At 40.3% G+C, this 27,795-nt stretch overlaps 1 protein-coding gene across 2 annotated transcripts in view; it reads right to left on the bottom strand.

Annotated features, from left to right (window-relative positions):
- The window catches only part of LOC101412992 (lysosomal acid lipase/cholesteryl ester hydrolase-like), a 33,111-nt gene extending 5,864 nt beyond the window's left edge, over window positions 1–27,247 (bottom strand). The window contains exons 1-8 of one of the 2 annotated variants that reach the window (XM_058298817.2): window positions 27,128–27,247; window positions 25,269–25,380; window positions 23,998–24,115; window positions 9,228–9,426; window positions 7,463–7,572; window positions 5,130–5,266; window positions 2,173–2,319; window positions 1,542–1,613 (exon numbers count right to left, since the gene is read on the bottom strand). In XM_058298817.2, coding sequence (XP_058154800.1) covers window positions 1,542–1,613; window positions 2,173–2,319; window positions 5,130–5,266; window positions 7,463–7,572; window positions 9,228–9,426; window positions 23,998–24,115; window positions 25,269–25,379 — 894 coding nt within the window. In that variant the 5' untranslated portion in view covers window position 25,380; window positions 27,128–27,247. Of the gene's footprint in view, window positions 1–1,541; window positions 1,614–2,172; window positions 2,320–5,129; window positions 5,267–7,462; window positions 7,573–9,227; window positions 9,427–23,997; window positions 24,116–25,268; window positions 25,381–25,783; window positions 26,044–27,127 lie in introns of those variants that run through there. The other variant, XM_058298818.2, reaches the window with a different exon arrangement.
- Between the last annotated feature and the right edge of the window lie 548 nt (window positions 27,248–27,795).

Genomic DNA, 27,795 nt, shown 5'->3' with positions numbered 1-27,795 from the left:
ATTTTACTGACAAAGAGATGACACAGAAGGCACAAGGGTCAAGGGCAAGGCTGCCTTCTGCAGGGAGTCTGGGCTTTGGAAATGGTTATGAAAGAAATTCCAAAGTAAGTAGAGCCTAAAGTCACAAGGTCACAAGTGGGCAAGAGAGCTGTGCTGGGGAACTCAGCCTGCAACCCTGACTCCAGTCAGCTGCCACATAAAAGGGGCCAGAACAAGAGCAGGGCTCCTGATAGGCTAGGGGGTGGTCATGGGTACTTTGCCAAGGACCTGAGAATCGGGCACTTGCAAAGGCCACTGAGCTAGAGCACAGCCCAGCCTGTGCCTTCAGTCAGCTGAGTCACCCTCCATGCATCCTTAGGAGTGCACTACCTGCTGAGGTGACAGAATTTCACACTTTCTGGCAAAAAGTCCTATAGGGAAGAGAGAGGAAAAGGCTCAGAAAAGGTGGAGGAATAAAGATAAGAAAGGAAAGAAAGGAAAAGTAAGGAAGGAAAAGAGAAAGAAAGAAAAAGAGAAAGAAGGAAGGAAGGAATGGAGGAAGGGAGGAAGGGAGAAAGGGAGGGAGGGAGGGAGTGAGGAAGGAAGAAAGGAAGAAAGGAAGAAACTCGCAACTACAAAAACAAAAATGGTAGGGGAATTTTGGTTGTAGGTCTAGAAAGAAAACAAGTGACTGTAAACACACATGTGACTAGGAGAAAAGCAGGAGCCTGAATGAATGTGTGATTATGAGGATTTTTAAGGGTCCAGGACACCTTAAAAGTGAGAGTGTGCTGTGCAGCGTGTACTGCACTACTTTCCATTGCAGGTGCCCTGGGCTATACCTTAGCAATCTGTCACTGAGTCACTGACATCTGAAATGTGGTCGACCTTCACTACAAAGAGCTGAAGCCTCACATGGCCCTTTCTGGTTCCTGAGTCCCAGGGAAACGCTAAGAACAGGACTCCCAGGGGAGGATATTTCTGAGGCCACTGAGTTCACTAAAGTGCTATCACATGACAGAGGTTCCCCAATCTAATAAAGCTGAGCAAGCTAGTGGACAGCTGTTAATTAATTTTCTTAAAATACAGATTCTCACTGCTCAGCAATCAAAGGGAGGGACAACTGATAGGTTGATAAAATAGACAACTTATGCCTATCTACTGATCTTCCAGGCATATTATGCTTATAGGTTAATACTAAAATGGAATCTACTATCTCCAAAGCTGCTCTAAAAGCATGTTTTATGAAGCAACATGGAATTAAATAAATCTGAGTCTCAGCGAACAGCAGAACATCGAAGAGAAGGGAAGAGAAAAGAAATTAGTCAAAACAATTAGTTTGGTGAACCCACGGCATGGTGTAGTATGCTCCAGAGAGGACAGCAAAAGCCAGACTAACTCAATGAGGAATCCAGGACTCCAGGGAAGGAAATCAGCTCATATTTGTAAGCAGATTGTCCTTCTACTTGGAAAACATTTGCAGAGAGGTACTGCATGGAACATGCAGACCTTTCTAGCAATGATGCTACACAAACCCCCAACTTTGCTCCTGGAATACCTACCTGACCCCAGTGTAACAAGTTTTGCACAGAAGTTCCAGCAGGACTGTGTGTTGTATATACATCCACTCTAGACTGCAAAATAAATACATTTAACTATGAATGAAAACAGCATTAAGGTAATATCAATAATACACATATATTATCCTTTAAAACATTAAAACTACAGAGTTGTATCCTCAAATACAAGAGAGATTATGGGCAGGAAAAATTTCTCGACTATAAATAAGTCCTATGAAATATGTACAACACACACACACAGACTATATAGGAAGGAAATGAAAAGCAACCACATGGTAACCATGCAGCCTAATGGGTTGTGATTATAGGTAGTTTTATTTTCTTCTTAATGCTTCTCTGAATTTTACAATCTTATATACAAATGTCACATTACTTTTATCAGCAGAAAAAAAGAAAAGTAGATAACATTTTAAAAAATCTCTGCAACTTTCACCCCAGAATTTTAAAACATGTTTTCAAAAATGCAACATTGTAAACTACAAATATATTTAGTAACACCAGTATATTGCTGGCCAAAGGATTACACATTATAAAAGAAATACACATGAACATATAAACATATGTGCATATATATGGAAAGTCATTCAAATTTAAATACAGAGTAATTACATACCATATTTAAATTTTTCTCATTAAATCCACTCAGAACAAAAAGGAGATTTCCACAAAGCTCCTTCAGAATGACATGGGGACAAATATGAGTACTAAGCCACTTCAAAAATGTACTCTGGGGAAGAAATTCTTTGACTCCAAATAAATTCTATAAAAGAGAAACAAACCCAAGAATATATTCAGTATCTCTTTCTGGTACAAAGGTTTCCATGACCCACATTAGAAGCAGAGACCAGAGGCAAGGACATCCATAGGTGAACTCAGGAGTAAAATGACAACCAGTGGAAAATCAAACAACATCCTGATGACATAAGTTTACTAAGGCTAAATATGATAATCTACCCCAATGTTACAGACATGTGCCTAAATTCTCAAATGAAGGAAAGGAGGCAGAAAATCCACTCATTTTACAGCTGCCTTCTATAGTGGGAAAGGGCCTTAATGCTCACTCATCCCAGAGCCAGCCCCAGATAGTTTTCACCTGACTGTGATGGGCTGATCCTGACTTCTGAGAAAGACTTGAGGCTGTGACTGATTAGCAGTTTCTGCTGAGGGTACATCTGCCTAGTCCAATCAGGGGTCATGAGCCAAATCTGGTCCCCTAACTGTTTTAGAAAATAGTTTAATTGGAACACAGACACACTTATTTATCTATGTATTGGCCCTCGCTGCTTTCACACAACAGCAGAATTGAATCATGGCAACAACATATATATGGCCCCCCGAAAATATTTACTGTATTTACTCTCTGGCCTGTTAGAAAATATTTGTCAACACCTGATCTACATCTTTCCTGAGCAATGGTCACTGGACTTGTGCTCAAGTAGATCCAGGGTACTTATTATGCCCACAAGGTAAACTTTCCCACACTTGTACAATAGGAAACAAATCTTCCTTATATTGAACCCAAACCCATTTACAATTTACACTCTTGCTCATTCCTACCCTCTGGATGGTCAAGCAGGAGAAATTCAAAGGTCTAAAAGGCAGCAAGTAAATATAAATTAGTAAAACTGTGAAGGGAAAATGCCACCTGCCTCAGTGTTTATGACTAGGGACTGTTGACAACTGCAGAGAACTGGAAAGCTTGTGCTCAGTCTACAGGGTACAACTGCAGCAGGCTCTGTCCTGCCTGGGGATAGGACTATGGGCCCAGTGGTGCACAGCTTCTTCCTCTCCCCCCAAAATAATCAGCAATCAAGATTTTAATGTTAAATACTCCACTTTTTAAATGGTGGTATTTAAATTTAAAACATATTACAGACCATATTCAACCCTTCTCCAGGCAAATTTGACCCATGAACACACAAGCTTGTGATTTCTATGAAAACTATCTTCTACAAGACATCCCATCAAGCTCTAAAGATCAACACTGCATCTCCTTTAATTTTTCTTTTTTCCAGGCTTATCACTCTAGTATTAGTTGGGGAGATCAAGGAAGTAAATTTGGCATGCAGAGGTCATGTGACATGAAAAGGCATTTTTATAAATTCTTGCTTTGAGACTACATAAGGGCCACATGTGACAAAAGCATAGTTTTGAGGCTCTGTTAAAAACAAGTAGGAACAAAGAAAAAAAAACACCTAGCAAACAAGTTAATAGGATGACTCATTAATGACCTGAATCACAATAACTCAAGATTTCCTTTTGACTGACATGAGATGTGAGGTTGACCTTATACTTCAGAACTGCTACCCAGCACTACTGTGACAAACTCCACAAAATTACACTGAAGGGCAGAATATACTGACAAAGCAAAATTCACCTTATGTATATACAGAATTACATATATCAACTTTGATTTCTTTATAATTTGTGTTTTGAGAAAGAATTAGAAGAAAAATTTAACATTCATGGACGTAATGTGCACTTATCAGAGCAGCTAATTCAAAGGTTTTTTTGAATATTTGACCACTCTGTCAATTTTCTGCGATACTCCAAAACACAATCGTCTGGAAGTGATGATCACAAATCCAGGCTCTTTCACCTACATCAGAATCTACAGGGTGATTTGTGAAGGACACACATCCCAAGGCCCCACTGAAGATTTAAGAAAAAACTTTCTCCAATGCAGAGAGAGAGTGAAGGGGGAGAACAAGTTTGTATTTTTACACACTACTTATTCACAATCTCCAGGAACTGAGGTATTCATGAATTTTTATTGTTATGAAGTCCCCTCAGAATGGGGAAATGCGGTGCTCATAACCTGCTGATCGGGGATGAAACTGGTACAGCCTCTCTGAAAGGCATGTGTATTTAAGAAAAACCATTGTATTAGTCAGCCAAAGAGGTGCTGATGCAAAATTCCAGAAATCTGCTGGCCTTGATAATGAACATTTATTTGGGGTAGCAGCTTACAGATACTAGGCCATAAAGTGTAAGCTTCTTCCTTCACGGAAGTCTTTTTTTACATGTTGGAGCAGGAAGATTGCTGACAACAGCCAGGGTTCAGGTTGCCTGGTTCCTCTCTTCCTGGATCTTGCTTCTCTCCGGGCTCAGGGTTCTTCTCTTCCTGGGGTTTGCATCTCTTTCCTCTGTGTGTTTACTTCCTGGGGCTCTAGCTTAAGACTTAAGCATCAAACTCCAACATCATAACTCCAACATCAAAAAACTTCTAGCATCAAAAAGCTTCAACTCTGCCCTTTGTCATGCCCCTTTTATCTGAGAGTCCCCACCCACGAAGAGGCGGGGACTCAACACACTACTGATGTTGCCCAATCAGAGCCATAATCATAATTTAGTCATGCCCAGGTACAAAACAGTTTACAAACATAATCCAATATTATTTTTTTGGAATTCATAACTACTTCAAACTGTGACAACTGTGAAGAGAAAAAAACCCTTCTGTTTTATTGAAAAACAAATTGAAGAGGAGGAAGGCCTACATTTCCCACCACTGGCAAATTCTTCAAATCTGAAAAGGAAATTTCTGGGCAGGGGGAGGGGCGATCAAGGTACCTTGAGGAGAAGATCTGGAAGTTTTAGCAATACGACTAAAGGACTAGTGCTGAATTTGGCTAAAGTCACAGGAGCCAGGGCAAAAAATATTTTAATCCTTTTGGCCAGCCAAGGGATCCGTGAAAATGCTATAAAACCTATGCAAACAAAAGGAAGAAAATAGGAATTCCATGTTGAGAATCTGTTGTTAAAGGCAAGGGCTGCCCTTTTGTGTCATGCTCTAGAGAAAGCCTGAGAACCATGCCAGCAATGCTGCAATCAGGGAGCAAAACATTTGAAATGGGGCCCTTGAATTTTCATGTGCAAAAACTCTAAAACTAAATACGTAAAACAAATATTTTTGAAGTGCTTCTTCCAAATCTCAACCTAGATAAGCACCGAAAGAAATCCAGATTGCCTGAAGCAGAAGATGTTCCCTGTTCCTTGAGCAATTTGAACCTTGCCATGTAAAGTCCATCCCCAACAGCTCCACCTGACCATCTTCCTCCCCCACTCCCCCTTCCTTCCATCCCTAAGGACTGGCAGGCTGTCCAGTTACATAACCACTTAAAAGGAACTATGCACATTTAGAATCTGTAGCTTCAAAATATTTTTGCTTCCTTTCAGGCTACTTTCTGCCATAAACTAGATCCTAGAATGTCACCTGACAAAGAAGTAGGATGAAGGACACAAGTAGATAGGTCAAAGAAGAGAGCCTAACCCCATTCCTAAGATATGCAAATATATTCAAGTTGCTTTTTTGGTCTTAGCCTCCCAAATTTGCAAAGAGTGTTTGGTGGTGGTGAGAGTGAGGCAATTTAACTGTACATACCAAGACATTTAAAAGCATTTGTACTTGCAGTATAGTAATTCTTCTAGAACTTATTCTAAGGAGATCATGCAACATGACCACAAAGGTGTTACACACAATAAACACTCAAATATGCAACAGAATTAAACAAATTATGGGGCAGTTCCTTAACCTCTTAACAAAGTTAAAAATTTTGGATTCTGATGCTTTCATATTAGAATTTGTTGATAGAATCATGGGTAATTTTTATTTTCTTTAAATCAACACATTGATTTATAATCACCACAAATAAAAATGCATATAAATTTTAAAAACCAGAAGCGACTGTGGCTCCATCATTTGGGCTCCCATCTACTACATGGGAGGTGCTGGGTTTGCATTGTGGGCCTCCTTGTGAAGGCAAGCTAGCCCACACCCAGCAGAGAGCTGACGGCCCATGTGCCATGGACAGCTGACTAGCAACATGACACAACAGAGAGAGACAAGGAGATACAGAAAAAACGTGCAGCAAATGGACACAGAGAAGAGACAGCAAAAGAAAGGAACAAGCCATAAGTAGGGGGGGAATAAATAAATAAATCTTTTTAAAAAAATGTCTAACTATCCTGAGAACATAATGTTAAAAAGAAAAATTAGTTGGAAAAATTTTTTTTAACATTTTTAAATAATGTCAGTGTAACCTAGCAATCTTGCAGCTAGTTTTGTTCCATTTAACTTTAAAAGTCAATGTATTATCTTGTATATATTTTTTAAGTCTCTCAACTTTTAAAACTTCTTGTTCTCCATCTTCTAACATTCCTATATATTGCTTAACTAGTAAAATTTATAATATATAGTAGGCTCCTGCAATTTGAACAGAGCAATACACCATGTTTATCCATTTTTATTAAAATCTGAATTTCTAGAGAAAAGCAAATATTACCAAAACTCCTTGCCCTATTTGTTATTTCCGCTTGGCATAAAAAAAAATAAAAAATAAAAAACTTGCATGTGAAATAACTATTTCTTTATAGTTCTTTTTTTTTTTTAATATGTATTTCACTATTAAGAACAAATGCAGGAAAGCAGATGTGGTTCAAATAATAGACCATCCGCCTACCATGTAGGAGGTGCAGGGTTCAGACCCAGGGCCCCCTGGCCTGTGTGGTGAGCTGCCCCACACACAGTGCTGCCACATGTAAGGAGCACCATGCCACCCACGGAGGCCCCCGCATAGGGGTGTCCCACGCACAACAAGTGCGCACCACAAGGAGAGTTGCCATGCGTGAAAAAAGTGCAGCCTGCCCAAGAGTTGAGCCACACACACAGAGAGCTGATGCAGCAAGATGACACGACTAAAAGAGAGTCACAGATTCCCAAAGCCACTGAGAATGCAATCGGATACAGAACACATAGAGAATGGACACAAGAGAGCAGACAGATGGGGGTGGAGTGGGGGAAAGGGGAGAGAACTAAATAAAAATAAAACTTTAAAAAAAAAGAACAAAAGCAAACTCTGCCAAAAAAAAAGACATTCTGTAAACTTTCCACTTTTATTACATACCTATTGTGGTGCCTTGAGAATGAGCCACGTAATACAATTGTTCTTGGCCAGTTTTATTCAGAATGTAGTTAACTGAAACTGGTAAGTCATAATTTGCCATCTCATCATAACTATAATCCAAAAAGGAACTGATTCACTGAAATATTACATACAAAGAATACCGGCATATACATAAAGACTAATCACAAGCTGAACACATCTGGGTAAACCAGCGCAAAGCAGAGGAAGCAGAACATTACCAGAAGCCCAGAAATTCGCTTGAGCCCCCTTCCTGTCATGCTTCCCAAAGGTAACTATTATCCTAATTTTTTACACCAAATATAGTTTTATCATTCTTGGAAATTGTATATGAATGGAATTATACAGGATGTATTCTTCTGTGTCTGACTTCAACCATGTCATAGAGTTATGGGTTGTTAGTTCTCATTCCAGTGTGAGAATATACCACATTTTAATTTTCCAGTCCATTGTTGATGGGCATTTGGGTAGTTTCCAGTTTTTCACTATTGTGAGTAGTGCTACAAGAAACATATTCATGTTGCATCTTTAGGTAAAGGCTCTCATACTTGCGTTTCAAGTCCTCAGCAAGCACGGTCTGGCAGATGGGAAGCAAGCCTGGAGGAGGCCATAGAGCTTCCTTCTCTAATGCCTGGTCCTGGGCACAGGACTCTGAAGCCCTGCATGTGAGTAGTGCACACTCGAGTGAGTGTCAACCACGAAGGAAAAGCCAGCTGTTCATGAGCACTTACGATGGGCCAGACTCTGGACCAGACTCTGGGCCAGATGCTTCTCACGTACCTTCTTTAACCTCCCAATTACCTTGTTAAGAAATAAAAAGCATAACCTTGCAGAAAAGATATCTAATGATATCTTCTGTAAATCAGCCAGGTTCTGTAAATCAGCTTCTGTAAATCAGCCCGTGAGAACATGGTCTTGCAGGAGAATATCACAGAAAGACTCCTGCCCCCCACTTCTGTAATCTAACAAACACTCCAGCCCCCGCTTCTATAAATCAGCTGGTGACCTTGCACCTACATTCTGCTTCTGTAACCCCACTTGCAAAATATCACCTAGCAACACATTACCAATGAGCAAAAGTCATGCTGATCCCACATAAAATCCTATATAAACCTGTGAAAACTGAAAAACGGGTCTCAGAATTTGGAGACTGACTCTCCTCTGAGCCCGCACATAATAAATCTGTTCCTTACATCTCTGAGTATCATTTTGGGTTTCTCTGTCATTCAGAACTCCTGGCTTTGCTCCAAAAACCTTATGAGATAGGGGTGTCTTATCCCAATTTTACAGATAAGGAAACTGAAGCACAGAGGACCTAGGATAAATTGTTCAATGTCATACTGCTATTAATTGCTAGAGCCAGAAGTAAGAGAAAGAAGAAAATTTCAGAGGTGAGAATTTCTGGAAAGAAGAAAAATGAATATTTCAAATACATGTTTATGGAGGAAGGGGAAGGGGAAGGGATAAAATTTGCCCAGCAGCATCCTAACCAGTAAGAATGCTAAAATAACTTAAGAATTCCTAATTCCTAGTCAAATCTAATGCCTATGATGTAATTATTTATCTATGATGTCCTCTACTGCTATTTATTCAATTAAGGAGGTGTAAAATCTTTCATAAGACATCAGTTTCTCCTCTCCTAAGAGTTCAGAGTCACACTCTATCTGCAATCACTGCTGAAATCCCCACATGTCTGAACTAAGGGCACTAAGGAAAGAGGCCCATGTGGTAATCAACTCAAATATACCTGAAAGCCCAAAATTCATCCTGAGAAACTGAAAGAGTCCTGTGTTTCCGAGACCAGGTGTTTCCCCGGCTGTTCCCCATCCACACGTCAAAACCAGCATCCGCGAGAATGAAGCCCAGGCTGCTGTTGGCGAGGTTAGAGACCCAGACACTGGAATCTTCAAGGAAGCCATGCTGCAGAAACACAACTGGCTTGGAACCTGAAAGACACTCACATCTAAGAGTTAGCAGTCCTGAATAATATTGCAGGGACAGATGCTATACATTATATAAGCTGTCATAACCCAGTGAATGCACTGGGGGAGAAATTGTGGGAAGCTGCCTCTGGCACAGGTGTTGTATTGGCTATCTTGTTGCTAAGCGCTATTTTTAGATACTAACCGGGTTAAGTTTCGGTTTCCCCACCCTTGCTGAAGCAATTAAGTTTCTATTCTTACGCCACTCCCCCAGGCTCTAATTGGGCACTCCCTAAAGAGCACAAAAGTCTTTCCCTGGAAGTTGCCAAATAACCATCTGCACGTGTGTGTGGCACGAGAATCAAAATCTAGTTAACCAATCATTTACTGACACATGTGTTGTCATCAATATGTACCACCTCATTCATCCCTGGCTATAAATACCCCTGATTGACCCTCAATAAATGAGCCTTGATCAGGATCCTGTCTTGTCTCCATTCTTTGTGTCTCTTGTCCCTTTTCATTCCCACTCCCTCCCTCAGGTCTTGGTTCAACTGATTTGCGGTTGGGTCAGGAGTGAAATTACAATGTAAACTATAATCCATGTGGAGCAGCAGTGCTCCAAAATGTATTCACCAAATGCAATGAATGTGCCACAATGATGAAAGAGGTTGTTCATGTGGGAGGAGTGGGGAGTGGAGTGTGAGAACCTCTTATATTTTTTAATGTAACATTTTTTTGTGATCTATGTATCTTCAAATACATACAATAAAAAACGCTAAAAAAAAAGAGAAGCACCAAGCTTCAAAGCAAACATTATATATCGGTAAATGGATCATTCATAAAAGATTCCACAAATAATGAAATAGAAACAAATTAAATTTTGAGAGAGCAATGTACTTCTATATAACATTAGTAAGAATGTTTTTAAACAGTGCTGGAAGGGTGGCAGTTAAACTAGACTCTTTTTACATCCCTAGAAAAAAGACACACTGGTTTGTTAATTTTTTAATATATTTTTAGGAACTTATAAATGATGTCTATAATTTGATCCAGTAATTGGATTTCTCACAATGTATCTCAGCAGAATAAATCAAAAGAAAGAAAGCACAAGTTCATAAATATTAATTCATTTGAATATTCATATACATATATGTATATGGGAATTTATTTTCTGCTCACTTGTACCTGGGACCCTGTGACATAGTGGAAGTAACAGACTTGGGAGCCGAGAGATCCTGTTTCATTTCGAACATAAGGGCCCTTGGCATGAGAGAGATGTAGTCGAAATAACCCACTGCACTTCTGAAGCGGTATTTCTATTGTTTTTTTAAAGATTTATTTTGTATCTATTTCTCTTCCCTCCCCCCCCCCCCCCCCCCCCCGCCATTTGCAGTTGTCTTGCTCTCTGTGTCCGTTCACTGTGTGTTCTTCTGTGACCCCTTCTGTCCTTATCAGCAGCACAGGGAACCTATCCAGTGGGCCAGTCTGCTTCCTATGGTATTTCTATTAAGCATCATGGGTCATCCACAAAGAAAATATTAAATCCCAGGGTAGAAAATCAGTGAAAAGTAGGCACTAATTGCTTGATTGCATGAAGGCAAGAAAGTGGTGAAGAGAGCAGGGCACTGGAAACAGCCCTCCCTCCTGTCTGCCAGTTCTCTCTCTGCTCCCAGTAGGGACAGAAGGAAGGTAAAATACAGCTCTTGCACAAACCAAAATCCATCAAAGACTTGAGGATTTGCTGGCAAAAGAAGTTTCTCTGTGGGTGGGTTAAGCCCACTCCATTCACACCTTCTACTGCCGGATTCTTAAACGTTTTGTTCCACAGACCCCTTTGCCAGTCAGGTGAAATGGACACTGCTGTAATTTATTCACTGCATACATTCATAAGTGAAGGAAATGCTAAATTTCAGTTAGGGGCCAGAAAAATAAAAGCAATGAGTCTACTGATTTTTTTCAAATCAAGCATGGACCCCTGGTTAAGAACCCCTGTTCAGGTGAATTGTTTTAATTGAATTTTTCTCACCTTGCTAGAGAGAAGCTGATTGAAATGATAATTAGGTATTATTGAGTGCTTATGTGCTGTAGTGGGGCTGAAAATGCTGTGAGGCTGGTCCTATTCCCATTGAAAGGAATGGGTAATTGTGGCTAAGAGATGTCAAACAACTTGCCTAAGGAAGAATTAGAGCTAGTAAGAGGGGAGCTGGGATTTGAAACCAATTATGTCCTATGTCAGGGTCGTGCTTTTAACCACTTTGCTATAGGAAAGAAGGTTTAACAAGAGAGAAGTCAACCTAGAACATACAGAAGGACCCCAGGGAATGATGGGCCAACAGAGTAAAGCTATTTTAGAGGGCTATGCATCAAGTCTTGGAAGAAAATAATCTCTTTTAGGTGGAGGAGATAGAGAATGGAGGCAGGGACACCAACCTCAACCCTGCCCGCCCAACCTGCCCACCCAGGTAGTTCCTCTGAGGACCAGCCTACTGCATGCACCTCAGCCCCGCAAGGCCTGGCTTTGTCTGACCAACAAACCAACAAGACAAGGGATGCTCCCATCAGATGTGCTCTAGGAAGACTGGTAGCCAACAGCAAGGCCTAGAAGGATCACTTCTTGGTCCAGAGATGGCAAGGTACGTTATCCAGGTCAAGTAAGTCATTAGCACAGAGGTGACAAAGAGAAGCAGCATGATGGTGACCACCTGATTAGGCCCAAATGTGGGTGGAGGTGAAGAGGGCATTACGCAGGCTCCAAAACTGAATCTGCTGTGGCCACAAGCCACAGGAGAAAGCTGATCGGGTGAGTGGGGAAGTTGCTCCTGCCTCCCAAGCTCCTGCCCTTCTCCACTGCAACACTTGTCTCAATAAGCCTCCACCATGCTCTGAAAAGGTTGCAAACACCACATTGTTCTCCAGGGAAGAACCAGAAGGAAAAGTAAGCAGTAGGTCAAGAGTAGGGGTAAAAATACAGCTGTAAGCCTGAGCCAGGCCTTGGCTTTTACTAGCTGTGAAACTTTGTAGGAGTTATTCAACCTCTCTGAAATACAGGTGTTCTTTCCTAAAGGGGGATGATAGAGTGCCTGATACCTATCAAAGATTTAAAACAAAAACAGCCGCTGATGATCACAGTAAATATATAATATAAAATAAAATAGTATTAGCACCATAAAGAAACATAAAATGAAGTGACATTCTTTAATTCAGAAAATCGGAGTAACAGTAAGACCATACCAAGTGTTGACTATGTGTTAGGCTCCCTGTAAGGACTTCCATGCATTATCTCAAACAAGCCACATGACAAGCTGCAGAGTTGGCACGGTCTGCTGAATCCTGGAACCCCAAAGACGTCCACTTCCAAATCCCAGGAGTTACTTACATGGGAAAAGGGACTTTGCAGATATGATTGACTTAAGGATCCTGACGAGAGAGCATCCTGGAATGTCCAGAAGGACTCATTGAAATCACAAGGGTCCTTATGAGATAGAGGCAAGAGGATCAAAGTCAGAAAAATAAGCTCTGACAATGGAACCAGGGCTTGGAATGATGATCTACAAGCCAAGGAATGTGTGCAGTCCCTACTAGCAGGAAAAGACCAGGGAACAGCTTCTCTTCTAGAACCTCCAAAAGGAACACAGCCCTGCTGACACCTTGATTTATGACTTGTGACCTCCAAAATTGTAAGATGAGAAATCTGTGTTTAAGGCCACTAAGTCTGCAGTAATTTTCCCAGCAGAGCTAGGAAAACTAATATACCTGGAGACCAGTTTTTCCCCCTATTTTGCAGAAAAGGACTCTGAGGAACAAGGGGATAAATAAGCTGTCCACAGACATGAAGCCAGCAAAGGTGGAACCAAGATTCCAATGCAGGTGGCATGACTCTTGGACCTGGCTTTAACTAGGCAATGCATGGCCTCTCCAAACAAGAGAGAGGATGGGGAGCATCTTCAAGGAGATGTCAGATATCCACAAGTCCCTCTCAGCCTCCTTGCCTCGATCTACCCTCAGGGTTCTTAAATTCTGACATCCCATGTGTGGGCGTGAGGAGACACAGCCCTTTAGGAAACTGCATGCCACATTTTGGGTGTACAAGCGTTTTTTCAGAGTCTACAAAGTAGCTCCTACCCTGGCTGCTCAGCAGACACACCTGGGCAGCTTGTTAAGTACTCAGCTTCCTAAGCCCTTGTCCAGAGGCTCATAGATGAGGTCCAAGAATCTATATTTTCAAGATAGTTCCCCAGAGGACACTGATGCAGCCGAGGTCTTTATCTTACCTGGAACCACAGCTCCCTTCCCAGCCTGACAGCCCAGGCTCACATGCCCTCAGAATAGCAGAGGAAAAGGTCTGCACCTTGCTAATTCAGAAGAAGCCTTATAACCCAGAGCCTTCTAGAATAGCTGTAAGTTGCTTAAGGATCCCCTGTCCCCTGCAATAGCAGGGTCTAAACAAAAGGGCAACAGGGGCGTTGCTTATGGTTCACACACATTCCTATTACTTTGTATTGAGAAATGCAATGAGTTGCCCCACAACACACCTCTGCAATGGTCTGTGAGTCTGAACAGGTCAGGAAGACTTCATATCTATCAAAGCAGACACTCAGCTGTGTAGTAACCCGAAGTTCAAGAGCTGGTTCAACCATCCCTAAGACAGGCTAAGAACGAGGCTACTGAATTCATTTTTACAGCCTAATTCTAATTTTGAAATGCTGGCCCCAAAAAACAGCTAAAAACACTAAACAAGTAACTGTGGTGAGAAGCCTCAGATAAAAGCTCTGGGACTGAAGGGGGTTCCTGAGCCTGCCCCACCTATTCAAGATGAAATTCTGATAACTGGTGAATTGTCCTTATTACTAGTATTTACCCTAAATGTTACCAATTTTGTGCAAGCACTGTATTATATATGGATTACATTAGAAGGAAGATGGTATAATCAACTGGCTTTGAGGATGAGGCAACTGACGCCTGGAGACAGTAAGTAGCCTACCCTGGAGCTCTGTGCTGGGAGTGAGCCACAGTTGAAACGCCAGCCTCCTCTTTTCAAACCCCTTGCTTTTAACCACTGGTCTTTTAACCACTGGAGTAAATGAGAAGGAAAACTTATCTCTAATTCTCTTCTGTCTAGAAACTTAAACAATAGAAGCCTGTCCACCAGACTACCCTGTGGATCTACCAGGGCAAAGAGCAAGAAAATTTTGAGAGGCTAGGAACTTAGTCCAGAGCCCGTGTGAATCCCGTATTCACTATCAACCAAGTTAGACTAGTTATTTAGCCCCTGGAAAGCTGGGTTTTCTCATCTATAAAATAAGGATAGTAAGACACTTATGTCAAGCTGTCTGAGAACTCATTTAACAATCTCCACTGACCCCAGAGTCCAGCACTTTGCACTTTCACAAGCAGCTTTCAGGAGTCTGCACCCTCTGCTGCTTCTTGCAGCCTCATCTTACACAGTCTTCCAGCTGCAAAGGGACAACCCACTGCAGGAGTGAACACAATGGCACCTGCACCACAGAGCAGGGAAGGAAACCACCCTCTTCGGAATGCTTTTCTCTCCACCCCCAGCCAGAGTCAGCATGATCATTAAGCTCCATGGAGGCAGTGATTTGGTCTGTCTTCTTTACTGCTGTGCCCATAGCATTTAACTCAGAGTATGGCACATGGTGTGAAAGAAGGAAGGAATAAATGATGACAGAAAAAAAAATTCCATTACTTAATGTCCATTGCTTTCATTAGGTTTCCGAAGAGTGCCCTGATATGACTCGTGGTTAGGCTTGCCATGCTCAGGGGCTGCTAGTTGCTAGGAGGGCTACAAAAATCTCCCAGTCTCTGCCTTCAAAATTGATGTAGGGAGAAGTTTAGGGTAAGGAGAAGTACACAAACAAATCAACCCTGAAGCAGAAAAAGAGAAGCATCTCAAGAGGCATTCGCTTGATCAGAGGAAGGGGTTTCCTCTTCACTTGAGCAATCAGGGAGAGCTGGAATTCAAGTGGAGCCTGGAAGGATGGAAAGAATTATTATTTTAAAAAAGACAGTCTTTCTGCCACCTTTCCAATCCACCACAATGGTGCACATGAACATCCTGGGTGATGTGAGAGAGAACTGCCAGATTATTATCATGCTGTGCTTGCCAATCATCAGCTGGTTCTAACTGTGATGATGAAGCAAGACTACCCTGGCAAATTTGAAATCCTTTATGATCAGAAGGCTGGGAAAATTGTTGTGAAACTCACAGGCAGGTTCTTGTGAAACTCACAGGCAAGTACAGAGTGATTAGCCCCAGATTTGATGTGCAACTCAAAGATCTGGAAAAACGGCAGAATAATCTGCTCCCATCTGTCAGTTTGGTTTCTTTGTACTGACGATATCAACTGGTATCATGGACCAAAAAGGAAGCAAGGTGAAAACACACAGGAAAGAAAATCCTGGGATTTTTTTTTCCAGGATGTAATATATACACACAAATAAAATGTCTCAGGTGGGGAAAAAATAGAGGACCAAGGACAGTAGGCATCAATTCAGTGGTGTGTGACCAGCTACAGTCCAGGGGGGAGTTTAGCAAAGAAGAAATAATTCATTTGGATTTGAGGGATCCAGGGAGTCATTTTTTTGACATTTATTAATATAACAGACCTAACTTCAATTATACTATTTATAATTTTGCTCTGGAACCAATTAAAACCTATACAACTAATAAATAATATTTATTGGCTAATGAGTAAACATGATTGACAATCAATGGTTCTCAAGCATTCCTCAAAAAACCTTGAGAGAGAGAGATTCTTACCCCTACAGAGTAGGTCACCATAGACATCACAGCCTATCACAGTAATCACTGTCATCATGAACATGGTGAACTTCAAAGTTCCAATACTACATAGAAAGGATGAATGGTACAGACAACAGCTAGAGGGAAAGAATATAAGTAAAGGTGGGTATGTTCATTCATTAGGGCCCTGAAGATTGTTGAATGGCCAAAGCAGGCACAAAGAAAACAAAGAAAAAAACAGGGAGTCTGCCAGAGAGGAGAGCAGTGCTGCTAAGAGGACACAGAGCTGGGCCACGGACCAGCCCTCTGCTCATGAGAAGTCTCTAATGATTTCCAAGTGAAGTTACAGATAATCAGAGAGGCCCACTGAGGCAGGACTGAAAGACCATCAATACAGCTGTCAAATCAAGTTCCATGCTGAATGAGGTACAGGTAAATGAATAATGCTTTAATACAAATTCTTATTCTCTTGTAAACTGTACAGATATATAGCATTATATTTGTGAGTGTTAAAAGCATTGCTTTTCTAAATTACAAGCAGACTGAAATTCTATACTCCTGTTTGGAAATTTCTTTGTATTTCTTAATGTATGGGGAGCCTCACAAATGGAAATGGTTCATGTCTCTTGGTTTCTGAACTTCTTTCTAGTGCCCTGTGAACAAAAGCCTAGCTTGGGTGCTGGGCAGGGAAGCAAAGGGTGGGGTGAACTGAAGCATATAACACAGGCAGCCTAGAGAGGAACTTGACAGCTACTTAAAGATGGAAGTCAAGAAATATTCTGTAGTTTCCAGTCCAGGTCATTAGAGGACAGCAGTGCTATTAATACGCAGGCAAGTCAGGAGTGGCCTGGATGAGATGAGTCCCATGAGTCCCACGAGTTCCAGATGCCACTCTAGGACTGAAGGACTTTCGGTATCCTTTTTGTCTCTTTGGTCTTAAAAGAGCCAAATTAACACCACCACTCCCAAACAGGAGTGAAGGACAATTCAGATGGGAGCTGAAGGACAATTAAAACCCTCAATCTCGTGTGCTGCCTGGAGTCAGGGAATTGCAAACCATCAGAGAAGTACCTATTCAGGTCTAAGGAAAATCACTCATTCCCTTAGATTACTCACCCCTTTCTCACAGATTCCCTTTAAAACTTCCTTCTGAGTTGAGCTCACAGCAGGAGTCATATACATGTCACTGATCACCCAACTAGAGAGGCCTCTTCAGCACAGAGTAGGCATTTGGGGGCACTAATATATGAACAGATTTAGCTCAGGCTACTCTCAGTTTATGCTCCCCATTCTGGAGACCAATGTATCAACCTCCCTCCCCCCAAAACACACACACATACACACCCAGAAAGAAAGAGAAAGGGGCAGGTAGAGGAAGGAAGGGAAGGGGAGGAAGGGAGGAAGGCAGGAAGGAAGGAGACAGGAGAAAACCCAAGAGACCTGAGAGTGAAGATGACTAAAGGGGAACATGGAGATTGTCCTGGCCAAGTAACTGTTTTTACATTTGAAGAATCTGAGGTTCACAGAGGTGGAAGCATATAAACAGTTGGGTGCAGACCAATATCTAGAACTGAGGTCTCCTAACTTTTCTTCCCACCATCTGGGAGCAAATCAAGAATTTTCTTTCTTAGTATTCCATGGTGAGGCACCTGCACATGTGGCAGGAGCAATAAACACATCTGTAGGGCAGGTAGCACCATTTGCTTTAATTAATGGATGGAGAGAAAAGCCTGGAGGAGAATAGGAAAAGAGAAGCCACATTCCCTCAGCATGTTTTACTGAGGTCCTGGCCTCTCTTAACAATTACACACATTACTGATTAGAATCATCAATTAATGACTACAATAAAATATCATTAAAATTATCAACATATATTTTTCTATATGTGGGATTGGAAATCAGTAAACACCATGTACTCGGGTTGAAAAAAAAAGGGAAGGAAGGAAACAAAGATAATATGCTCACTCTGGCATAAAATATATGCTTGTGTGTGGGATTAGTTCTATCACTCACCAAGGGCATGGTAAATGATTTATTAAAGCTCATCTCTTTTTGCTTCAGAGCAAATAGAGCACTGTCCTTGCTTATCTCTGCATAAGCTATCTCTTTGCACTTGAAATTTGAAAACAGCCACGTCTTGTCCTTTCTGCCACTAGATAGGATGTGAGTCTAGAGACAAGGTTTCTTGTTCCAAGACAAAACATCCTTGGGAAAATTATCTTTAACCACAGTCCTTGGCTGAATCCAAAAAGTCATGATATACAAGCAAGAGAAATACACCAGACGGAGACCTCCCTGCACATGAGTTTTGGCGTGTGAGTCTTTCATTCCCAAAGCAACTGGCACCCAATGTGGGGCAGCTGATTTTTCCACAGCTGAGGGGAATGTTTTGGGACAGCCCCTGGGAACAGCCCAGGGGAACTACAGTCCCGACATTCATCGCTGCCAGTGATCACAGCCACCCTTGAGGTAAGCTGCTCCCTGGGTTCTGTCACAAGAACATCTCTGCATAGTAAGATTGGTCCAAACCATGCATCCTGCACAGACAGGACATCAGCTGCCCTGAGAGAGGTAAGCTGATTGCAGACACTAGTATAACATGGGAAATACATTATTAAAGCAACTAGGAGATCTATCTCCACACTTCACAACAACTATTGAAAGCAGCTAATTGTAGAGTGAAAGAACAACAAATTACTACATTGCTTCAAACAGTACAGACCTTTTGTTCGTACTTCCCTGAGAAGGGAACTTAGGTTTTGAATTATGGGAACTCTAAATCTAGAATTATGAGTCAAATTGTAAACTTTGTGTTTCTGTTAGTGTGTTATCATTGCTTTTGTATTTGTCTCTTTGTTCAATGTCAGAGAATATTTTAATACCTCTGGATGGTAAAATAAATAAATAAAAATTCCTAAAAGAGCTCTATTCAAATGGCCTAAAAATAAATAAAAGCTTATATTAATAGATAAGTATAAATGCTAATAAGAACTCTACAATGATAAAAATTGTAAGTCCTCATTAATGAAATTCCTACAAGTGTCTTCATAAGAAATAGTTCTTGCCTCAATTGAAAGGAATAGTTTATTTTTCTTCACAGGATAAAGCGAAGGATGTAAAACTTAAATGAATACTAAAAAAAGTAAAAAGTTTGTGGGAATGCTAACTGAAATTTGATGTTTGTTCAAAAAGGTGTGTTTTGTCCTAAAATAAAATGGCTAGTTTTCATACAATCAAAATGGAAATATGCAGGACAAAACATGAATGCATATGGCAAGCTGTAAAAAGTATTGTGGTAGCATTCAGTGAAAAAATGTGTTCTGTGAAGGTAAAATTTGTCTTAAGATAAAGTAATTATAGTCCATGTGGTTATGAATAATTATAAAAAGTTTGTGGAAGCATTGTTTGAGTTAAAGTGTTTAAATAGCTAATTCCAAAAATCCATTATTAAACAGAAACTCAATTGATAATAATAAAAGTAACTTCATAAGAAGAAAAGTTATCGGCAGCCAACCTCCCCTGCCAACTCGCCTCTAAAAAACTATTTCTAATATTGCGTGCTTCTAGGTATTTGAAATAAAGTTATATTTGCTTATAACCAAATTGAATCATTATTTTAACATGTTTAGTGTTGATGGTAACTATATTGTATGAACTTTGCTTAGAGACAGTTTCGAACATCATTTTGGTAACTTATGTATGTAGGGTGTACAGAACGTGTTTTTATTATTAAGGAAACAGAAAATAATTTTGTCCTAAGATAAATTGACTAGTTATTAAAAAAGAGTAAAATTTAGGACAAAACCTGGATGAATACAAGAAGTACAGAAGGTGTGTGGAAAAGGAATTTTTGTAGATGAAGTTAAGATTTGATGGGTCTATCAAGTGTTAAAAGCTTTAGTATCAAATAGTCTACTAATACAAAGCTAAATTTTGTTCTTTCTCAAAGTTTCTTAAGACATTAATCTGTTTTAGCAAAAGTTTATGAAGAGTTTTTCTTTTGATTAATCAGTGTACAAAAGTCTCTTTTATCAAAATAGCTCCTTGTACTTTAACCATATCATGTCTTTGGCTGTTTAAAAAAAAAGTCTTATCATGTTTAACAGAACATAATGTTCAAACATGCTTTCTCAAAGTCAGATCCTGAAAAATATCTTTTATTTCAGGTTTTTGCAGAGGATTTGTTCTTTTATCTTTAAAAAAATAAAGTAATAACATAGTTAAGTTCATTTAATATGATACAAGTTAAATGAACAATATTTAAAAGTGTTATAAAATTAAAAGGATTCTTTAACCCTCTGTTAAAGTTGTATGTGTAAAAAGTTCATATGAATACTTAAAGAGTATATAAAATCCTGTAAATTTAATAATGTTCCAACATAATATTAAAAATATATAATGCTGTTAACCATAATTTTAATTATTAAAAATTATATATATCATAAAAACCTCTCTACTTAAAAATCAAAATGTGAACGCTTTAACTCATACTCATCTGATTTACACTAAAAGCTGCCATAAGGCAGATACTTTAACTCATACTTGTCCAATTCACATTAAAAACTGCCACAGGGTGATACATAACAGTAAGCTCTCAAAAATTAAAGTAACACCACTGCTGTGTGCAGCAACCCTAAATAGGCTTAATTTATTACAAAAATTAATAGCCAATTATGTCACTATCTCTTTATTTTAAAATTTCTTGAAGCTTTCTCTGATATCTCCTTAGGCAAGTCAAGCCAGCTGCATTTATATGTGCACAAGCCAAGAGTAAATTTTACAGCACTTTCCCGAAGCTGTGTGCACAACCCAATCATCTATCCTAGACTAAAAACAAAAACCTAACTGTATAAAAAATCTGTAGTTTTAATCCTATTTCACTATATTAATAATATTATGTTAACAAATAATTTTTTTTACAAAATCATCTCACTCCACCTTAAAATTATTCTTATAAAACAAAAAAAGGGGGGATAGGTGTTAGGTCTAACCAGTCCAAAGGATGTCATACAAATAGCCTTATATACTTTTTTAAATTGCAGTGAGGATGGTTATACAGCAGCAGAACATTTTCAATAACAATTATAAAAATTTATCCTAAAGTGTTATACAAACTCCTGGATGGACAAGAGGCTAATATTGGCATGCTCCAGTAAATTTATTCAACATGAGGAGAATGGTATGCATGTGTTCTCTCCCTAGGAAAGCACATAAAACCAAAGCATGTGAAACCATACCATGGCCTGATGGAATCTGCAGCACAAGCCAATACCAAGCCTGGAAGCGCTCAACCTGCAATCGACCACTATCCCCCCAAGGAAATGAACTGGTTATATGGGGAGTCTTAAATAATTGGGCAACCAAGCATAAGCTCTTATGCCATGAGTTGGGTGTCCTAAGATGCCTAAAAATAGTTTTGTAGCTTATTTCACAGAAGTCTGCTACTTTAGCTAAGGTGGGAACATGGAAAATGTACATATTGCTCATGCTTATGTCTTTTAACCCCTGCAGTGCTAATCACAGCTTTTGGGCCCATATAACAGGTCCGGTATTTGCCCTCACCTCCTGGTGGGATCCTGAGGCCCCATTATCCTCAAAGGATTCAACATGAATAGGAGGATACTGGGTCCTCCAGGAGGGCCACTAATAAATGAAATTGACTGGAGGCATTCTAACATTGGTTCACTCCTTTAAAATGGAATGGCACCCAACATAATTGGAACCAAATAAATAAACACCTTCAAAGTGCCTTGTCCATTGATATATTGGATGAAGTGGAAGCTTTCCATCTCCAATTAAGTCAGCAATTTTGAAACTTAAAAAGTCAAACTCAACAAATCACATTAAAAATCTTAGCTGAACAGTTGCAGTGGCAGAACCGTTTAACATGGTTTTCCAATGTAGATTTTAAACAGTGGGCAACAATAGGAAGATTAATTGTCTCTGTCTTGTTATAGGATACCAATGCTTCTTCCAACTATGGGAACATACCACACAACGATATGAGTACATGGCCGCTGTATATACAGCTACTTAAGTAGAACAACCTGCTCAAAATAAAGGGGAAGATGTGGGGATTTGTTCCAACATCTTGGCAAGTGCATGGTTAAATGATTTATTAAAGCTCATCTGTTCTTGCGTCAGAGAAAAATAGCTCTGTCCTTGCTTATCTCTGCACAAGCTCTTTACGCTTGAAGTTTGAAAATGACTTCCTCTTGCCCTTTCTGCCACTAGATAGGATGTGAGTCTAGAGACAAGGTTTCTTGTTCTAAGACAAAACATCCTTGGGCAATTTAATTTTAAACACAGCCCTTGGTCGAATCTAAAAATACATGATACATAAGCAAGAGAAATAAACCAAACAGGGCCCTTCCTGCATATGAATTTTGGTGTGCAAGTCTTTCATTCCTGCGGCACTTGTGTGTTTTAGCAAGAAGAAAAACTACAAGTCCTCAGTGCAACGCACCACTCATTTGGTAACATGTCTGTAAGAAGGAATCTTAGAACACGTACGTATAAAAGAGTTAGAAATTAAATTTCAAGAAGCCCATTGGGTGCCTTGTGAACTTAAGAATTATCAAAGCCCTATTATAGCTAGGATTTATTGGGAGGAGAAGTAGGAAAAGGGTAAATCAGATTAAGAAAAAAAGTAGAGAATAATACAAGCTCACATTAACACAGAAGGCTTTTAAATTTGCTTTGAATAATAATTTGGGAAGGAATTGAGGCAAAATAAGGCCCTTAGGTGGCCCTTCTGATCATATCAAATTTTAAATAAGAGATACTTACCTTATTCTCAACCTCAATTTCCCAGGGAAAGTTTGTAGAAACAGAAAGTGTTAAAGAATAAGCTACTTCTGGGAAGATGAATGAATAAGGGTCAGATCCCAACAGTTTCAAGTAAACTGACTAAAATTCCTGAATCTGCATTGGAAATCGCCGTTTTGCTTGAGTTGTAAAATGAGAAACACACACACACAGACACACAAGAACTTTCATACATTACTAGGAGAATAAATATCAGGAAAACTTCATATGGAAATAATTTAACAATAACTATCAAAACTACTAATGTTTATAACCTCTATTTCCAAAAAATGCCTATTTCTGGAAGTGTATACTATAATCTTGCACACATACAAGGTTATTTACTGCAGTAATATTTGTTAGCAGAAAACTGGAAATAGCTCAAATGTCCATCAATTGAACACTTGCTAAATAAACCTTGATATGGGTGCCCGGCAGAATACCACGTATCTGTAGAAATGAATGATGAAGCATTCTACATAGTGTGGAGAAAGATCTCAAAGATATATCAAGGAATAAATCAGTGTGTGTTACATGACACCTTTCATATAAATGAAGGTAAGGAAAATGAGAATCTCTGTATTCATTTTTACATACAAGAAGAGATTTTGAAAGAATACACAAGAAATGGGGGAGATGGGGAATGTGATGGGAAGGAGTTCTTCTTGATTTCTGAACTCTGCAAATGTATTACCTAAGCTATTTAATGCTCAAAGGATTTCACTCAAGAAGATGCCTTCTGCTTCCCTATAACAAAGGAAAGATTCTGGTCAAGGTTCAAACAAATTCGATTGGAAGCCTCAAGCAAATTATGAAACTAGATGACTCTTGTCCTTCTTTAAAATATGAAGTATTTTGTATGTCTTGCATGAATATAACAGAAATATAAAACTTTTAGTACATTGGTCTAAAAATAATCTCATTTCAAGTCATTTCAAGTTAGTTCCTGCCATAAAAACCAGCCAAATTCCTGCAGCGCAATTACTTTTAAGAGCTTTTCTTTCTCTCCCAGGAAAACTCCTTACCTCTGTCAGAGGGGTTCTGCCTCCCATGAGGGATGTGGTGAAGGCAAAGAATATATCCATCTTCTGTCTCAACTAGATGTTCCTCACTAGGGAATCCCCAGTAAGCGATCATTTCACTCTGTGAAGAAAAAGAACAATGGCAATGCTATGGACAGAATTGGATAAGATCTCCCATAATAAAAGGCAAAGGAGAAGATAAAAGCCAATGATATTCTCCAGACTTTATTTTTAAAAATCAATTGTTTTTGAATTTTTGCTCTGCTGAAACTGTAGCCAACATCCTATCCCAATGAGCAACCCCCTTAATGTCCTCCAACTACTTTCCCACTAGCTCCCTCAGCCCTTAAAAACCCTACTGTCCTTCTGAGGACATCAGGTTCTAGGATCCCGTTCCTACAGTCATCTTTGAATAAAGTCATCCTTGTCTACTCAACAAGATCAGGCACAAATTTTTCTTTTACATTCATCAGGATCTCAGTGGAATAGGGAAAACTCAATAATGCAGAAAACTTCATGTTAATGAGTAAGTGACCATAAACAATTGCAAGGTTTTAATTTTATCATTCTTACAAGGAAGAATAATAAAAGGGAGGTAGGGTGGAATGATTTATGAAATATTTGGATGCAAAAAAGACTTAACTTTAAGATCTTGATGTCCAGTCAAACTCTCTTCATTCAACATGAATTGCTTTCAAAGTCGATAATCATGTTTTCAAGTTGCTTTCTTTAATAACATTGTTTCCCATATTTTACAACAAAATGAGGCATGCATATATCTTATTGTTTACTTAAAATTACTAACTTTGAGATGTTTTAAATAATCATGGCATTATTTTTGCATATTTGTTCTAATAAAATTTTTTTCAGATACCTAAGATTTTGAATCTGAACTGTGTTCCCTGGACATCCTTAATCACAACCCTGTTCAAGGTATTCTAAAACTAGCATTCAATAGTAACATTCTTGCGAACTTTTGACACTTTTAGTTGTTTTTTAAAACCAGTGTAGTGTAACTTGAAAAGGAAATGAATTAATGAAAATGATTTTTCCTTATGAAGATGTATCTAGTCTTAACAATAAAATGAGGTTTGTAAACACATATTACCTGGTTAAAAAAAAATTAGCAAACTGAATCTAAGATTGAGAGGTAGTAAAAAGCATATCAGATAGATAGAGATTAGAGTTGGTGGCAAAACTTAGGCAACACAAATGGATTTAAGGAAAAAACGCTTGTCACAAAGGCATTTTAAAGCAGGTTACTTTGAACTTACCACATTCATATATGCTTCAGGATTCACAGTTGTCAGCTTCCCTCTGGGCTGATGGCAAAGCATAGTCGCGAGGATCAACGAGACCATCCACTCAAAGAACCACATTTTCATTCTGTATAAAACAGTCAGTCCATTATTAATTGCCAAAACTTTACTGCATGATATTACATGGGCAGATTTGTGCTCCCGTAACAAGTTCTGAAAAGGCACCCACAGGTACCCTAGGCAAATATGAAACAGATTTCTATGGCCATACAGTGAAGTAAAAAATACATATACATTGTACTAGGAACAACTCCACCTTTACTTCCACCATCCCCCCCTCTATCCCCTTGCACCCGTTAATATGTGACCACAATATCAAACTCATTCCTGAAAAAATAACAGACAGGAGGGCTCAGAAGTAGACAGAGTGAGAAAAGGGGAGATCTGCAAAATTCCAGTCTATTAACCTCCCACCTCTTCCCTTCCACTTAAGTTGGGACAATACTAGCTCTTGCCTCCCACTATCTTACCGGAGTGATGGGGCAGGATTCAAATGTGTCAACTCTGGAAGAAAGTGAAATGAAAGGAGAGAGCCTGAAAGAGAAGCAGAAGGGGAAGGACAGTTCTGTCTCCTCCTGAGTCCCTCCAACCACCAACAAAAACATCTAGTCTCTGGCTATGACTCAAAACCACAGTGTAGCAAGACCTTGTGGGTGTTAAAGGCGAAGTAAAGACTCTCCCAAGCATACTCAGGTGGTTGGTGGCAAAACTGGGACTACAGTCCTGTCCTTTTTTTTTCTTAATAAATTTACTCACTTAAAAAGATGCATGAATGTATGTCCAAGGACTTGTATAAAAATGTTCATAGCAGCCTTTTTATGTTATAGCCAAAAACTGGTAAAATCCAAATGCCCACCAATAGGGCATTTGTGGTATATTATTATATTGGAATACTATTTATCGATAAAAATGACATGGATGAATATCAATACAATTATGGTGAGTAAAATAAGTGAGGCAAAAAAGAAAACATACTGTATAATCTCACTTTGACAGAAAGTATGTCAATGGTCACCTCATGAGAGGAGGGTTAGCAGGGCAGGAAAACCAACGATCATGAGAAAATATGAGGGGGTGAGGGATAGATGTTCATCATCTTGATTGTACTGCTGATTTCACAAGTTCATGTGTATGTCAAAATTACTAAAATTGTACACGTCCATTATGCATTATGTTCTGCTATTATATATCATTTATGCTTCAGTAGAGCTGTTCAAAATTAATATGGCTCTCATTTAAACTCCTGCTGTGCAGAACCACCACCGCAGGCAGCGCTCCCAACACATTATATCAATTATTCCACCAACTCTACGCAGTACCATGAAACCTATTTTGCAGCAAACTGAGATTTATCCACTTAAGAGCGGGGAGTAAAGTGCCACCTGATGAAACAGCAGTGTCTCCAGGATTCTAACCAGGACTGATGCTAAAATCTGCTCTGAATCACGCCTTGGCTAACAAGTGGAGAGGTCAGCAGCGTGTCTGCGGGACCTAATAGCAAGAAAGGAGGAGAACGAAGAGCAGCTGGAAATCAGGGATCCTGGCGCGCCCCATTCTGGGGGCTCTGGCTGCACAGGGAAACCAAGACCGCGCGAAGAAGGGCGGGCAACTGCAGAGCCTCGCCTCCTGGGTGCTCGGGACGCCAGGCAGGACGCTCGGGGTCCTACAGCGGAGGGTCCCGCGGCCAGCGGAGGCTCAGGTGCGCGGAGGGTGAGCACCCTGGGACCACGCGCGCCCCCAGCAGGTCCCCCGGCGGCGGGGCGCGGCCTCCCACGCCGCCTCCGCGCCTGCAGGCGAGGCCGGGGCGCACTCACCTCGGAGCTGTCCTACCCGGCCGCTGTCTGAAGCTGCAGTGACCGCGGCGGGCCCGAGAGCGGGGACAGCCTTGGAGGGGATGACGAGACCCCACGCCTTTAGGACAGACGCCTGGACCCGCCCAGGCTACTGCAGCCGCCAATCAGAGCTGCGGGCGCCAGGAAGTGTCAGGGGACTAGGACCCCGCCAAGCGTGGCGGTTTCAGAGCTTCCAGCGGAACTTGGGCGCCCCCAAGCGGGGATGGCAGGGAGCACAGTCGCGGGAGACGGGCGAGCCTGGCTGCCCCACGCCACACCAGCCCGGTCACACAGGGGGCTGCCTCCGCTCTGCCCCAGGTTCTCCTGTACTTCTGGTGCCCTCTGTACCTAGCACAGACGGTTCGGGCTCTAAATGAATGTAAGTTGCTTACTCCATCTAAATCGCTTAGAGTTTTGCCTGACACAATGCATGGCTGTAATACATAGTATTATTTACCTTATTATTAATGTTTTGTAAAAATAGAAAGGAAATAGAATAGTTTTAGTATATGCATGTTATTTATTGAACATTTCATTCTACAAAAACTACACTGAGCACTACTAAGTGCAGGTAATTAATACACTGGGGGTATAGCAGCCAACCAAACAAGGCCACTTTTCCTCTGGCTCTTACATTCTAATGGGAAGAG

This window comes from Dasypus novemcinctus, chromosome 6 (genome assembly GCF_030445035.2).
Source record: "Dasypus novemcinctus isolate mDasNov1 chromosome 6, mDasNov1.1.hap2, whole genome shotgun sequence".
Classification (NCBI taxonomy): Eukaryota; Metazoa; Chordata; class Mammalia; order Cingulata; family Dasypodidae; genus Dasypus; species Dasypus novemcinctus.
This window is presented reverse-complemented; position numbering and strand designations above follow the sequence as displayed.